This window comes from Macadamia integrifolia, chromosome 4, assembly GCF_013358625.1.
Source record: "Macadamia integrifolia cultivar HAES 741 chromosome 4, SCU_Mint_v3, whole genome shotgun sequence".
In the NCBI taxonomy this organism is placed as follows: Eukaryota; Viridiplantae; Streptophyta; class Magnoliopsida; order Proteales; family Proteaceae; genus Macadamia; species Macadamia integrifolia.
The window spans coordinates 6,806,218-6,821,115 of NC_056560.1; the positions used below are offsets into that span (position 1 = coordinate 6,806,218).

A 14,898-nucleotide genomic window follows, 5' to 3' on the forward strand; every position below is an offset into this window, starting at 1 on the left:
ATATAATATATGAGATGAGATATATCATATATAATTTATTATATATGTATAATATTATTAAATTAACAATCACTAAAGCCAATTGTCTTCCACTATTATTTATTGAATTAATAATTTGAATTTAAATATTAAGACATATAATAGCTGTATAATTATTTTTTCGTGCCAAACAAATGTATCTATTAGGGAAGGGTGACATGATACCAAAGTGAAATTTCCAAGAACCTCATAAAAAGAAAAGGTGACCTAATACACAAAAGAGAATAAAATTCTCTTAAAAAGAACCCCATACATGGTATGAAATTGATCCCTTGTGTGGCACCATAGAGGAATTCAATCCAGGCCTACTTACATACACCGATGGATGTTCATGCATCTCTTTCATTGTTCATAGAATTTTCAATTTTTAATTCATTTATCATTTCCTTTTTCTCCTTTTTATTTTTATATAAATCCTCAATATTATCATATTTTTATATGGATCCCCAATTTTAAAGGCTTTTTTCCAGTTCCAGTTCCAGTTCCAATCTTCAGATCATGGTTTGTGAAATCGGTTGGGACCGGGTCGGATCAATATTGGCCTTGACCGCCGATTCCGATTCTTAACCATACCAGACGAAAACGATCAAGAAATTGTTTTTAGATTAAAACTAGGGGGATTTCTGTCCGATCAATATTCAGATCACGTCCTGAATTGGCTGGAGAAACCGCCGGAATAATGGAAGCCAAAACTATCCCTCCACAGAGCTCATCGACCTGCGAAAAGAAAAAAGAAAAAACAAACAAACATTATCAGTTCACATGTGCCAACACGAAAGACGAGAAAACGGTTATAGACAGGAAAAGGATTACGGGGAACGAAACACACACGCATAAGACAAATTACTTTAGCTACCAAACAAAAAAAAAAGAAAAAAAAAGACGACGGTTAACGGAACCCTAACGTCGAAAAAAGCGAGCCACGGGGACGACGACGAGAGGCAACAATGGCGTCGAGAATCCAAATACGAAGTTAGTAACGAATGATGATCAAATTAAGCCCGTTGAGAAAAATCGGGGGCTCAAATCCATTAATGGCCTCGATTCCAGGAATCCAGTTGTAACGGTTTTACAGTGATTTACATCAGAAAATTTCTTTAGTTTTTTTTTTTTTTTCCTCTTCCTATCTATGTCTGTCGGTGTTTCTGTTCATGTAATATGTCTTTTCCTTTTCTCCCCCTCTGGTCTAGGTCATTGCCAGTGATTCCTGTTGTGCACAAGGTAGGAAGAATGCCTCGGAGTCCCTGCAGCCTGATAGGCATAGTAAGGTATTCTCCCGGTGGATCTCTCGATCTGGACCGGGAATCCCATCGGCGTGGACACATCACCAAGGCATCGTTGAAGAACCAATCGATGAAGAGATGAACGAGATCTAGCGGCTGCGTTAGGCGATTTCCACGCCGCGGTAGCGTCGTTGATAGTGGAGGAAGTAGTCGACGGGGGAGGAGAGACTTTTTTCACGGATCTGGGAAACAGAAAACCTCTGATCTTTAACGGAGAAGAAACCGCTACTAGTGCCTTCTTGTCTCGGCACATACTCGCTCGATCATATTCCTCTATGAGATTAGCAAGATCCTCATCTGAGGTAATGGACACCAAGGCATCTAGATCTTCCGTCGGCAATTGACACCTCAGACTCACAGAAGATCCATATAACTCCCCAAACTTCACCAATAGCTCTGTAGAAATCCAAACATTGTCACTCTCAAATTCGAAATCGAGCATTTTTTTTCCAATTCCTTTTATCACTCCACCAGAAATCGGAAACGGAAATACATAAACAAAAAAAAAAAGAGAAAACAATGAACGAACCTGCAAAAGAGATGAAACGATCCACGGCGAGGACTCTGGTATCTCCACCGACGTAACGAAGCTTGCCGTCAGGATAACGGGGAAGAATCTTGCCACCATAACTGTAGAGGAACTTGATGGTATTGTTAGCTTTGACGGCGGCGTCCATGGAATCTAAACAACTTCCGACCATGTTTCTTTAGGGTTCTTGGATACCCAACCCAAAACCCAAGAGCTATCAGGTGCAGCTTTTTGGAGGTCAACCAAAAGAGTATACGAGGTAGTTTCCAAGGAACACGAAAACCAGAAAATGGAAGGATCTTAAGAGTGAAGGCTGGAGAGATCTCGATTCTCGAGTGGCGCCTTCAAGCCACTCCTTGACGCCCTACCTCCTTTATTTATAGCGTTTTTCGGAGCTTCTTGGAAGGAGAGAGAAAGTTCCAGTCCTAGTGGGACTCACACGGTAAGTTAATAGTAAAAACTTCTTTAAACGACCGTCAATCTGTTTTCATAGCTGTCATTCCACGTGTCGATCATCAAATACTAATTACAGATTATAACGAATTAAAACTATTTTTAAAAAACGAATAAGCGGAAAATATGCCAAAATAGATACTTCAAGGTTCAAGACACTTGGGCTATTTAAGTATGTTTTCTTTCTTAGGGTTAACGGCTATTTAAGTATGTTAGTTGGTTACGTTAACGACACGAAGAAGGGGGTGCCAATTACCAACTATAGACGCTCCACCTGGCCCTGGGATCGAAGATTTCGTAATCTTCAAGGAAATACTAAATATTTAGTAAAGAATTAACATACTAATTAAATACTAAAATCCTCGAATAATGCCTTTGGATATAAAAGATCCTTGCCAGGCTACGTATAACACCATAACCGGCGCCCAAATATAGGACCATGCAATAACCGGAAAAAATGTGGCTGCTATCGGGTTGCTATTAAGCCCTTATTGGCAGCAAAAAAAATGGAATGATTTATTTTCTCTTAGGTTTTACAAATCCCCTTCTAGTTTATAATATTTTTTAAAATACATTTTTAGATTTCATTTCTTTGAATACCATAGGGGTCTAAGTTACTTGGCAGTAACCTGGGTAGTAACTATATTTCATCCGCAATAACCAATCTATTGGATTCGAATCCAAATTTAGGGGATGGCGATCGAATAGCAATTTAGAATTGATTGGATCAACGAATATTAGTTGGTTTTTTCCTTTTTTTTTTTTTTATTGTTTTACCTCTGAAATGATACGAGTAATGATCCGAATCAATCAAGGATCTAGGATAGGTCTCAATCGATGTTAATGCTATATGGTCAATATGGTCGATATGATACCGATAATTGAAATGGGTGAGACTACGGGTGTTAATACATAAATCGAGTAGGTAATACCGCATCGAATCAAGCCAATTGAATCGGACAAATTGAACCGAACGTTTATCGAGCCGGTTGCAGTTTGAGAGATTATACCCCACTAACAAATTGAATTGTACTAAAAACTGAATGAACTCAAAATCAAACCAAAAATGACTCAAAAGCCGATTCAAAATTGAAATAAGCCAGTATGAAATCGGGAAAAATGGGAAAATTTTATTTAAAAAAATCAATGTTTTTGCATAATTTTGTGTGGAAAATCAAACCTAAATTGGAAAAAAAAAATCGAAAACAAATTGATACAAGTAACAGAGCCAAGCCAAAACCAAACTAAATTGAAATAAGAATTTCCTTATTAGTTCGATTTTTATTTTACTGTTCTCACACCAAAAGTAATTCAACTCAGATCAAAACCGAGTCAAACGGACTCGTTGACTCCACTAGGTCAAACCAACACCAAAATCCCGATTACTAAAATCCTTGCTTGATATTAGCGTGAGCCCTCAGGGTTGAACCCAACAAATTATGGAAGGATAAAGTCGAAATCGGGATCCCCGGGATCGGGGGTCCACCGATCCAATTCCAATCCTCAGAACAGTGGTCCAGAGCTTTCAGATTTTCGTAACCTCTCGTTTACTGTTGGATTCTTTTTTACTTTTTTAAATGGTTAATGTATAACCACGACTCCAATCTATATCACTATTAGTTAAAACGTATTTAAAACACAGTTGCATTTTTTTACTCTTTAAAACGTGTTTTCTCGTATGCTATTATATAATACGGAAAAAAATGAAAACGGCAAAAGAATCCGATTTAAACGAGTTTTAAATGGCCGTTTTAAACGGGTATTCATTTTTTAAGGGTAAAATAGGGATTTTATTAAAAAAAAAAAACTATTAATAAAAGTGAAGAATGAAGACAATATGGTACTTGGTTTTTGGTTTTTAACTTCCATACTATCTATAAGAAAAAAATCTCATCTTCTTATAGCCCGTTGAGTAAGGAGAAGCTAAAGCTAGCAACATCTTATTTTTTTGTAGCCCATTGGGCTATTTTATTTTGGGACTCTCAAAGCTTTTGGAACATTAGATGCATGTATACAGGTAATCTCAAATTGCATGAGTATACTATCGTTTTTTTGGTTTCGATTTTTTGAAAATTACACGTTTAATATTCGTACCGTTCGTTTTCATTTGTTTGCCGTTCTCTTTTTTTTCGCCGTATCATTCATCATTTTTATCTGTTTAAAACTCATACCATACATTCTGACTTTTTGCCGTTTCCGTTTTAACTAACAGTGATCTACATTCATACCTACTGTTCTTTTGAGAGACTCTCTCTCTCTCTCTCTCTCTCTATATATATATATATATATAAAAATGTGGTGGCCGTGATCTCTCTTTACTTAAAAAAAAAAGAGAGGTGGTGATATCTCTTGATAATTCGAACAAGGAAAAAAAGAGAGAGAGAGAGAGAGAATGTTAACCAATAATGCATATACACATCAATGTTTATGATCAATGGGAGGGAACGGGTAAACATCTTCAATACAATATAATATAATCTTTTTGTACCCGTTGTGTCTTAACGCATTTGCATGTTATCAAGTTACATTCTTTCTTTAAAAAAATAAAAATAAAAATAAAAAATAAATAAAAAAAGATATCTCAATGATTTTAAAACCTTTCAAGTAGATACTATGATAATGACACTATAGGTTGGCATTGTATTCAAGTGGACCATATAGATAGTATATGTAATTAATTGATGAACTGAGTTTTCCTTCATCTACAATGGAGAGAGAATCTCTTAATTTATGAGATATCATCATCTACTGGGTTTGAAAAGTATTTTAGACTTTCGATAATAAAGATAGGACGTTAATAACAACATTCACTATTTCAAGAGTCCAATCAAAACATGAATTCACCATGATTGGTGACATTATTTTTTCTCTCTTTATTCCTGGTAAAAAGAAAATTTGTTTCACCTTAATTTTATTCCATTTTGTTATGAAATGTATGATTGCTATATTTTCACCTAGGGCAAGGGAACCCTGCCATTCTAGAGTCCCCATGCCTAAACATATCTGGAAACCTAGCATGGATCGGGGTAGTTGGGTATTTTTACATCCAGTTGTGTCTAGGGGTGAGAAACGCTAAATGACAAGTTTTGTTTATTAAAAAAAAATTGAATTCAAACACATTTTAGTTTTGTTTTGATTTCCTATCTTCAGATATTCAGATAACTCGTGCATATATTTCTTTCAATGTGACTATTTTATGTATGTTTGAAGTTTCTAATCAACCAATTATGTCTAAGGTATAAAATTTAATGGTGGAAATCACCTCCTGTTGGTGCAGAAATTCGATGATTGGCTCCGAGAGAGAAACCTGCAAAACAGGGGCCGAAGGGGTGCTCCGGCCAAGATACTCCGATGCCTAAGTCAGATTCAGACACTACAAATAGATTATTGAAATAGTAGTGGAGAGAGCGTGAGAGATTACCTATTTTTCCCTTTATAGGGTAGATGTAGTCAAACCTTAGTCCCCATAAGGGGTGAAATACCCTGTTTGCACTTGTAGATAGGTACCTTGAGTTGTGAAGAGTCCATTGGCTTATGGTTGAGCACCACATGTCTTACACTTATTAGTGGGGTTATATTATGGTATATCATATGTCTCCCTACTCCCTGAAATTCCTTAGAATAGGAAGTTGAGGGAGAAGAGTTGCCTTTACTGCTTAGGGATGCTTGAGCGTGGTCGATGCCCCTATTATGTTAGGGTGTAAATATAGAATTTGGTGCGTATTGGAGATGTAGAGTTTGGTGCATCCCCATCATATTGCGATTGGAGATATAGAGAATAGGAGATCGCTTGATCCCAATCATGCTAGGGTCGAGACTCTGAGTATAGAATGCTCGCGTGTTATTTGCAGTAGCAAGGCAGGAGATTCTAAGTATAAAATGCTCGCAAGGTCCTCGTAGTAGAGAGGTAAGAGATTCTAAGTGTAGAATGCTCACAAGGTCTTTGTAGTAGTGAGGCAAGAGATTCTAAGCGTAGAATACTCGCACAGTCCTCGTAGTAATGAAGCAGGAGATTCTAAGTGTAGAATGCTTGCATGGTTCCCATCATATTGAGGTTGTCAAAAACTATGCACCTATATTCAGTCTGGATGTCGAAGACCAAATATTGTGTTCATAATAGATGTTGAGGACCAAATATTGTGCTCATAATAGATGTCGATGACCAGATACTGTGCTCATAACAGATGTGTAGGACCAAATCTTGTATATCACCTCCCTTTGGGTGTTTTGGACAAGCATATCCAAGGGACACCTCCCTTAATAAGTAGATGACAATTTTGGTTGTTGGAGAATATCTTTTGAATTCCTCATTCCCTCTTATATGCTCTAAAGCCCTCTTTTCTCTTATCTCTTGGCCTTCTTTCAACTAGTTTTACAAGTGTCATTGAGCACAACCCTAGGACAAGGCCCAATTACTAAGTGTCACAATATTGAAAGGGTTTTCTTTGGACTATATAATCTTGGAGACTGATTCACAAGAACCCTTTACACCATAAGGGATGAATACAATCTTGAAAATAATGACAACTCACCATCAATTTGACATCCTCCTTTACCCTCATTATATCAGTGAGTGTTTTGGATACTTTGGTTCATCTTCTATTAGTTTCTTGAATAATCCATTTTCTATATAATCTAATACAAATTTTTGTACAAAGGTATCATACTTCCTCCTACTAGACTCCTACACATTCTAATTGGGGTACATTGATTGGATACTGTGGGTTCATGGAGGATGATTAAGATCCAGATCAGTTTCACTTGAACTGCTGCTTTCACTTGAATCCTTTGGCCGGGCCTTATAAGTAGTCCAAATTAGATGAACATGCGGCATGGGCCCATTTGGTGGGTCCTACATGACTTGGTAATGCATATCCATCATCACCCAGTCAGCATGTATGTTTTTATTCTAAGGTGCAGATCATCTGCTTATCCTCTCGATGGGGCTAGAGAGGATTAGAGAATGACGTAATACATTTATATTTATTTATTTTTAAGAGCTCCGATCGGGTCCTCCTCGGTGAGTCGTTTAAGATTGTTTTCCTAACTATAAAACCCATGGATTAAGGCCTTCGTTAATATTGATCATACGACGACAAGATCGTTTCATAGAAGGTTCGAATCCAACGTCTCTGACCAAAGGAGTATAATGGTTGATAGTGGCTTTCCTCCAAATTGCTGGTTGCTAGCGGTCCCACGCTTTTCACACGGATACGTGGCAAGCAGTGGTGTTGAGTCACTGACACGACACGTAGAGACGCTAAGGGCCAACACAGGCAACCTTTTCAAGGTTGGGCGGTTGAAGAGGCTGGGATGTCCTTTTGTGAACTACGAAGACCGTGTGACCTCACACGTGTCAAGACCGATGAGACCTACTTGGGGACCAAACGTAAAGGTCTTGGGTCTTAGGTCTTGGGTCTTGGTGAGTGACTGACAGATCAGACCTTACGGGAAGAGCCAGAGCACAGGAGCCAGGAGGCTACCCTTGATTCTATGTTTAGATCCATATATTGGGGTAACGGTTTAAACCGCCTTTCCAACGGACAGTAACTTTGTAGTTGTTGTTTTATGCTAGTCCTATCCTATCCATCGTCCAAGGTAGTCCAAAGTCCAAACTGCAGTGATCTCGCTGATCGAGGAAAAGAAATCTGCACGCCCAGCCGACATGTGTCAAGGTAAGAGATGTACGTCCCATTATAGCTGATCGAGGAAAAGGAATCTGCACGACAGCCGACATGTGTCGAGCCAAGGGATGTAGGTCCCACTAAAGCTGATCTAGGAAAAGGAATCTGCACGCATGTCCGACATGTGTCAAGCCAGGATGTAGGTCCCACTATTAATTTATAAGTTCTTGATTACCCTTTGACACATGTCGGTAAATATACACTTCACGAACGTATAGATTCCGCTGATCACATCACCTGCGGCTGCGGGGGTGGTTCAATTCAACTAATCGAGTCAAATTGTCCAAGAAACCATAAAGGGGCATTTATGTCATTAAATTGATGGATGTGTTGGGCCAATTGCAAGATTGCCACTTGGCCTTGGATACTTTTTATTCTTTCTTATATTCCACGGATCCTGTCCATCTTAAAATGATTAGACATCAAATCAGACCTATCATTTGATTATGTGAACTATATACAACCCCTTTTTTTTTTTAATTAATTGTTTTATTTAACAATTGGGTAGTTTAAAATTTGAGAAAAGTTCATTGACATCTCTGTGTCTTTTGCTTTCCTTGCATGAAATGATTTTTCTAGCCTTACTTATGAAATCATTTCATTATTTCTCATTGGTGCAATCCCTATATCGTCCACTTAGAAAATGTTACATTCTTCCCTATATTACAATCTTTCATTTCTAAAAAACTATCCTTTATTTAAGTATGACTTTGGCTTGGAATTGGGAAAACTAAGAATTTATGCGATTGATTGTTTCAATTCTTCATTCTTTTTCCCTCGCAAGCTTCCCTTGGAGGTTGAACTTAAATACTGACTATTTGACTTGGTCATGAGTCATGCTTTGGCTTTAGAGCTTGGAATGGAGGGTGGGCGACTTGGCCCTCATTCAAGAAGACTCCATTGGTTTTTAAAGGTTGCATGGTATAGGAAGTGGGAATCATTGATTCTCAATCCCTAAGTATGCTTGCCAAGAACATGTCTTTTATGTTCTCATTTATTTTGCCATGAAATATTTTATAAGGAAACAAATGTTATTGAAATATTTTATTTTATTTTTTCATCATTTTTTTAAAAAGATTAAACATGACTAATAAAAAAATCCAAACATGAATGATATTGTCTAAAATGACTCGAAATTCAATAAAGACTACCTTTATGGTCAATACCTGTATTGATACCTAAAACCTTGTTATATCTACAACTAGGGTATTGACACAGACACAAGAGGAGGAGGGGGGGATTAAAGGAAATGCATGTGATAGGAGTTGATCCCTAGACCACAAACCTGGCGCTTGCTCTACAAGCAGAAGCTGCAACTAGTGCGCTATGCATTGGATTCACAGAGAAAGAATGTTTGTCGTTGACCATGCATGAAGTTATACACGTGCAAGGTTTATAGCCTGTTAGAAAATGGTACCCCTATAAGACCATTGTATAGATGACAGTATTTCAGTAATGTAGCAGAAAAACCTTTGATGCAGTGACGTTGAAGCAAGTGACCAAGCTAGGTCTCTTTAAGGTCTGAAACACCCCCTATATTAGTACAAATGGGGATTCCTGCATTTAACCTCTAAGATAAAGCAACCCTGTGATCTCTGTCTATTTGTACACAGACTCTGATCCTTTTGGAGAGAAAGGCTAAGCTCACTAAGCAAGGTTTTGTAATATTGTTTATGCAACTTTCTAAAACAGAGAACAGAGAATGAGAATAGAAAACAGAGAGGAAAATGCCAAAAACGACGTTGAAGCAAACGAACTAAGGTGGGTTGAGTCGTATCAGAAAACACTCTCCTTAAGGTCTGAAACACCCCCTATATCAGTACAAATGCGGGTTATGCCCCCTATATCAGTATAATTTTACTTTTAAGATAAAGCAACCCTGTGATCTCTGTCTATTTGTACACAGATTATGATCCTTTGGGAGAGAAAGACTAGGCTCACTAAGCAAGGTTTTGTAACACTGTTTATGCAACTTTCTAAAATAGATAACAAAGAATGAAAGGAGAAAACAGAGAGGAAAATGACAAAAACGTATCTCATATTCTCTATGAATACTGAGTATATAGATTCATATGGTGCTACCTATATGCTGTACATTCCAAAAGGCTTGCACCCTTAAATTACAAATCTATATATATACCAACGCTTCCACCCCTATACTTCCAGTGTGAGACTAAAAAACTTGTCTTAAAAGACAAGTCAAAGGCTTTTACTTTTGTATTTTTAAAATTTTTCATTCAAAAACTTCCCTGCCACACTTTTGAGCTCAAAACCCAAAAGTTAAAGTAAAAATAAAAAGTAAAATAAGGGGACATGTCACAATTTTGAAACTTTATAATATAAAATAAATACTTATATTAATATTACATAGCCTTTAAAACATGTTAATTTCTAAAAGTGTACAATTAATCCAAGGTTGGTGAGAGAGCACCACCATTTGGAATACAACTTTTTGAAGCTCTTCTTCATTGTTTTCATATTATTTTATGCCTTGATGTGAATGTACAGAAAGATTCTAAAAGCTTTTTTGTGTTTACTTTGGTTGGATGTTGGAAGAGTTCAAACGCTTCAGCTATCATATTCTACCATTAGCTTTAACCCTAAAAGGTCATGTTTGGTTGGAGGGAAGTAAGGACTGAGAAAGCATGAAGAATTGATTCTTATTTGTAACTGTTGGTAGGGTGAAAAAAGGTCTGAGTAGTAGTTCAGTAAAAATAGATGTTTCTATTCTCATGAATAATCTGAATGTTTGACTGAGAGGGTGAGAGAATATTGTGGAAAACGTAAGGTAGATTTTTTTGGATCTATGAACTATATAAAAGTCCCACCACTTTAGTGGAACAATAGAATGGGGTGAAATGAAATATACCTCTGTAGATAAGAAAAATAGGTTGTCTAGTAACTTTTCCGTCTCAGTTAATTAAACATCTCAATTCATATAAGAATTGACAAATAAGTATAATTTTTTCATTATTTAAATTTCACACAACCAAACCCTTCCCCCTCTAAACAAACGGGCAGAAGGATCCAATAAGAATGCTCCCTCAACTTTTAGGTTCAATTGGTATTCTCTAAGGCTGTGTTTGGTAGCCAAGAAAAGAAAAAAAAAGTGCACATTTTGTACTTTTTTCTTTGAGTTAAGAATTTTTCTTTGCACTTGGTATGTCTTCACACAAGCGAAGATTCACCTTTTCAAATTCAAATTCCTCTTGGAAATTATGTAGTTTTCTTTTGCTCTCCCAAGAAATTTCTTGCCAAAAACACAAGAAAAATGAGAAAATATGAAAAGATAGTAAGACAAAAAATAATGATTACACAATGATTTCTTATGTGTCTATCTCTCTCCTAAAATTCAAAATTTTTCTTTTCTTTTCTTTTCTTCTCTTGGTTATCAAACATACATAATCTTTTTATTTTCTCACAATTTCATTTCTTTTCTTTTCTAGATTCTTTTTTCCTTTCTTTTCTTTTCTTTTCTTCTCTTGACGACCAAACATAGCCTAAATGCGTTACAAATGAATTAGTAACCGTCTAAGGTAATAGCAATACTTCATATGTAGTCTTGTATTGTTCCATTAAAGATGAAAAAAAAAAAAAAAAATTGGAGAGCAAAGTTAATGTGACAACTAATAAGTTACCCCATATATATATATATAGTAAGACGAAATTTCAAAAGGATTCTTTTTCGAGCTTTGAAAGGAACTTGGTTTTATTACCCCACACACAAAGAAAGCGAAAAAAAAAAAAAAAAGGAATTAGGTTCCATGGTTGATGGAGAGAATACAAAATCTTATTATAACCCCACCAAGTCTTTTATGGAACTGATGAGATATTTGTCCTCCTTATGATTCATATGGGATCGTAACAAGTGACTATACTTTTGAACGATATCCATGGTGGCCACCAAGATCAGATCACCCTTTCCTGGTGGCTCCACTCTCACACTAAATCCCCTCTATTGTACCAATTAAAGGTAGGGATTGAGGATATATGACTTCTTCCATACATAAGATGAGAAACCCAAGGCTTTATCAACCACCATCAAATTACTTAATATATGATGAGGAAAGCCTTAATTCTTTATATTAAGATAATTAATCTAGCTTCTTGTTTTATATCTTTGTTAACACGAAGCATCAAGCATTAATCCTTTAGGGTTCCACGTAAGTGCTACAGAAGAAGAACTTTTCATATAATATTCTAAGAAGACCGAATATTTAATTAACTCAAATCTTGCGTGCGCCATCACAGTAAAAAAAAAAAAAAAAAAAAAAAAAAAAAAAAAAAAAAATGAAAGAAAGAAAGAAAGAAAAGAAAAGAAAAGAAAAGAAAGAAAGAAAGAAAGAAAGAAGAAAAGAAGAAGAAGGAATCAAATATACTTTTCATATAATATTCTAAGGCAAGAAGACCGAATATTTAATTAACTCAAATCTTGCGTGCGCCATCACAGAAAAAAAAAAAAAGGAGAAGAAGAAGAAGAAGAAGGAATCAAATATCTCCAAATAGTAATTCCATTTCAATATAAAATTAGAAATTAAGGAAGGGACCTACCTAGCTGGAATAACTTTGTTGAATGCTAACCACCCACCCCTCCGCAATCATGGTTTAAAAAATTGGATTAAGATCTGTGAAATCGCCCGGATCAAATTTATATCGGTTGAGATCAATTCATTGGTATTATTTAAGGGTAAAAAACAAGAACTTGAAGGAAAGGAATTCGTAAACAAACAATCAACAAAATGTAAAACGATTTCTGTAATTTAGCAAGATTATCCATATCAATGGTGAGATGTTATTAGCTTCACTATCGATGGAGAATAGGGATGCAATTAAAGACTGTTTGTCTTCACACCTCCCTTAGATTGATTTTAGAGGAAGAATCCTCACTACAAATTTATAGTGAAATTAAAATATTCATATAGCCTTGAAAAGAATTTCCTATACATTTAGTTTACCAAAATACTCATATAGCCCTAAAAAGAATTTCCTTGTGGCTACTTAATGGCCCTTCGGAATCAACCCACTAATGCAAGTGATGAAATACAAGACATCGTACCCCAACATAAATATCAATATTGATATTCATATCAATCTCAGCTGATATCGATGTTTGACTATATTGAAAGATTGTGCCCTCATTTTTAATAATAATAATAATAATAAATGGTTTTTGGCCAAATATAGGATCGGCCAGGTGCTGGTATCGAATATTGGAAACCATGCTAATACATAGCATTCCTTCTCTGGTCCATGCAGGTTCTGTGAGATCCATCTTCCATGGAGGTAATTAAACTAAATAATATAATCAACAAAGTAAGTTGGGCCTCATCAATTAATAAACAAATCAATTTTGTACTTTATTGAAACAGTTTTTTGATATTCTAGGGAGAAGGTTGCATAATTCTCACCTCCAACCTTGAATATGTAGGAATCTCATGCACCGTCTATGCCCTTCCTTTTATCTGTTAGCTAAGGGAGAAAATAATTTGATGGTGGCATAGAATGGATAAATGCAAGGAAAATGGGCGGCCCATGAAGGAAAACGCATGGACATTATTTCAAGTTGGGATAGCCATCCTTATTAACATAGTTGGACTGACCACAGCCCACTTGCAAAAGAGTTAATTTGTCAATCATGTGGACATACCCTCCTGCCCAGCTAAAAGTCAATGGTGTTGATTTGAAAGTTTTGTCTTCGATTTCTTAAATCGCTTTTGTAATTGAGTTGTTTCAATTTTTTGTCTAGTTCGGATTCAGCTTTCCATACAAATATATATATATATATATATAAAACTATGTAAAATTATGCTTTTTGAATGAATTTTGGAGTGTTTCGGTTTGTTACTAGTTTGATTTCGATTTCAGTCTAGGTTTTGAATAGACTTCGGTTTGATTTGGGTTCATCCGATTTCCAGTGCAGTTCGATTTGGTTTTGGGGTTGCAATACTCCAAACCAAAATCGAATCAATAAGGTTTCAGTTTGGTTTGGTCCAGACTGTTATCGATTCAGTCTGACCTATTTTATCTGTTCGATTTAGGGTTTGGCACCCCTACTTCCTCGTATGCTTCCCATTGGCTCTTACGCATATGCAGCAACCATACTTTCCTACAGTAAACATTTCCCCAACAAGCGATAACAGGTTTCTATTTTTGAACTTGAAACCGGTTAATAATCGGTTCAGTCCTGGTTTCTATCAATTACAAATGAATCGATTAAACCAAACCGATTAACACCCTTTAGCAAATGGTTTCGAACGTTACAAACCGAAGAGGGGTTTGGGGTGGGAGGAGAGACGCAGGGAATTGATGGACGTAGCAGAGGGATTGAACTACCTCCACAATGGTTGGGACCAAGGGGTGCTTCACCATGACATAAAGCCCAGCAACATATTATTGGACTCAGACTTGCAAGGACGACTGGGGGACTTCGGGCTAGCCAAGCTATACCAACATGGCAGGCACCAGGTACCACAAGGGTGGTGGTTACACTAGGATACCTAACGCCAGAGCTGGTGAACGTAGGGGCAACGGCGGCAAGCGACGTGTATAGCTTTGGGGTGACAATACTGGTGGTTGTATGCGGGCGAAGTCCCATAGAGACGTGTTGCAGCGACGAGGAGGAGGAGCCGTTGTTGGTGGATTGGGTGAGGAAGTTGCACGGAAAGGGGAGGATTTGTCAGGTGGTGGATCCAAAGATTGGCAGAGTGTGAAAGTAGAGACGTTGGGGATGTAGAGAAGGTGTTGATGTTGGTGTTAGGACTCTTATGTGGGCTTAACTGATATTGATTGACCCATTGGGCCCAAGAGAATAAGGACCACTCTAATTAGGAAACTTCTAGCCCTATTCTATTGTGGGAATGGATTAGGGTTTAGGAATTCTATTATATATAGAATACTGACGGTCCCTGCA

The 14,898-nt window shown here is 36.8% G+C and overlaps 1 protein-coding gene across 1 annotated transcript; it reads right to left on the reverse strand.

Annotated features, from left to right (window-relative positions):
* Window positions 1–1,023: 1,023 nt before the first annotated feature.
* LOC122075884 lies at window positions 1,024–2,207 on the reverse strand. The gene is made up of 2 exons (XM_042641089.1): window positions 1,852–2,207; window positions 1,024–1,718 (listed from the first exon to the last, which is right to left on the reverse strand). Exons 1-2 carry the CDS (start codon window positions 2,021–2,023, stop codon window positions 1,231–1,233), a joined length of 660 nt encoding a protein of 219 aa, XP_042497023.1. The 5' UTR covers window positions 2,024–2,207; the 3' UTR covers window positions 1,024–1,230.
* Window positions 2,208–14,898: the final 12,691 nt, after the last annotated feature.

Bases quoted from the DNA above. Each gene is read 5' to 3' on its own strand.
- LOC122075884 (XM_042641089.1), bottom strand. From the start codon at position 2,023: ATGGTCGGAAGTTGTTTAGATTCCATGGACGCCGCCGTCAAAGCTAAC. The intron at 1,719-1,851 runs GTTCGTTCATTG...GGATTTCTACAG, and splicing joins TCGTTTCATCTCTTTTGCAG to AGCTATTGGTGAAGTTTGGG.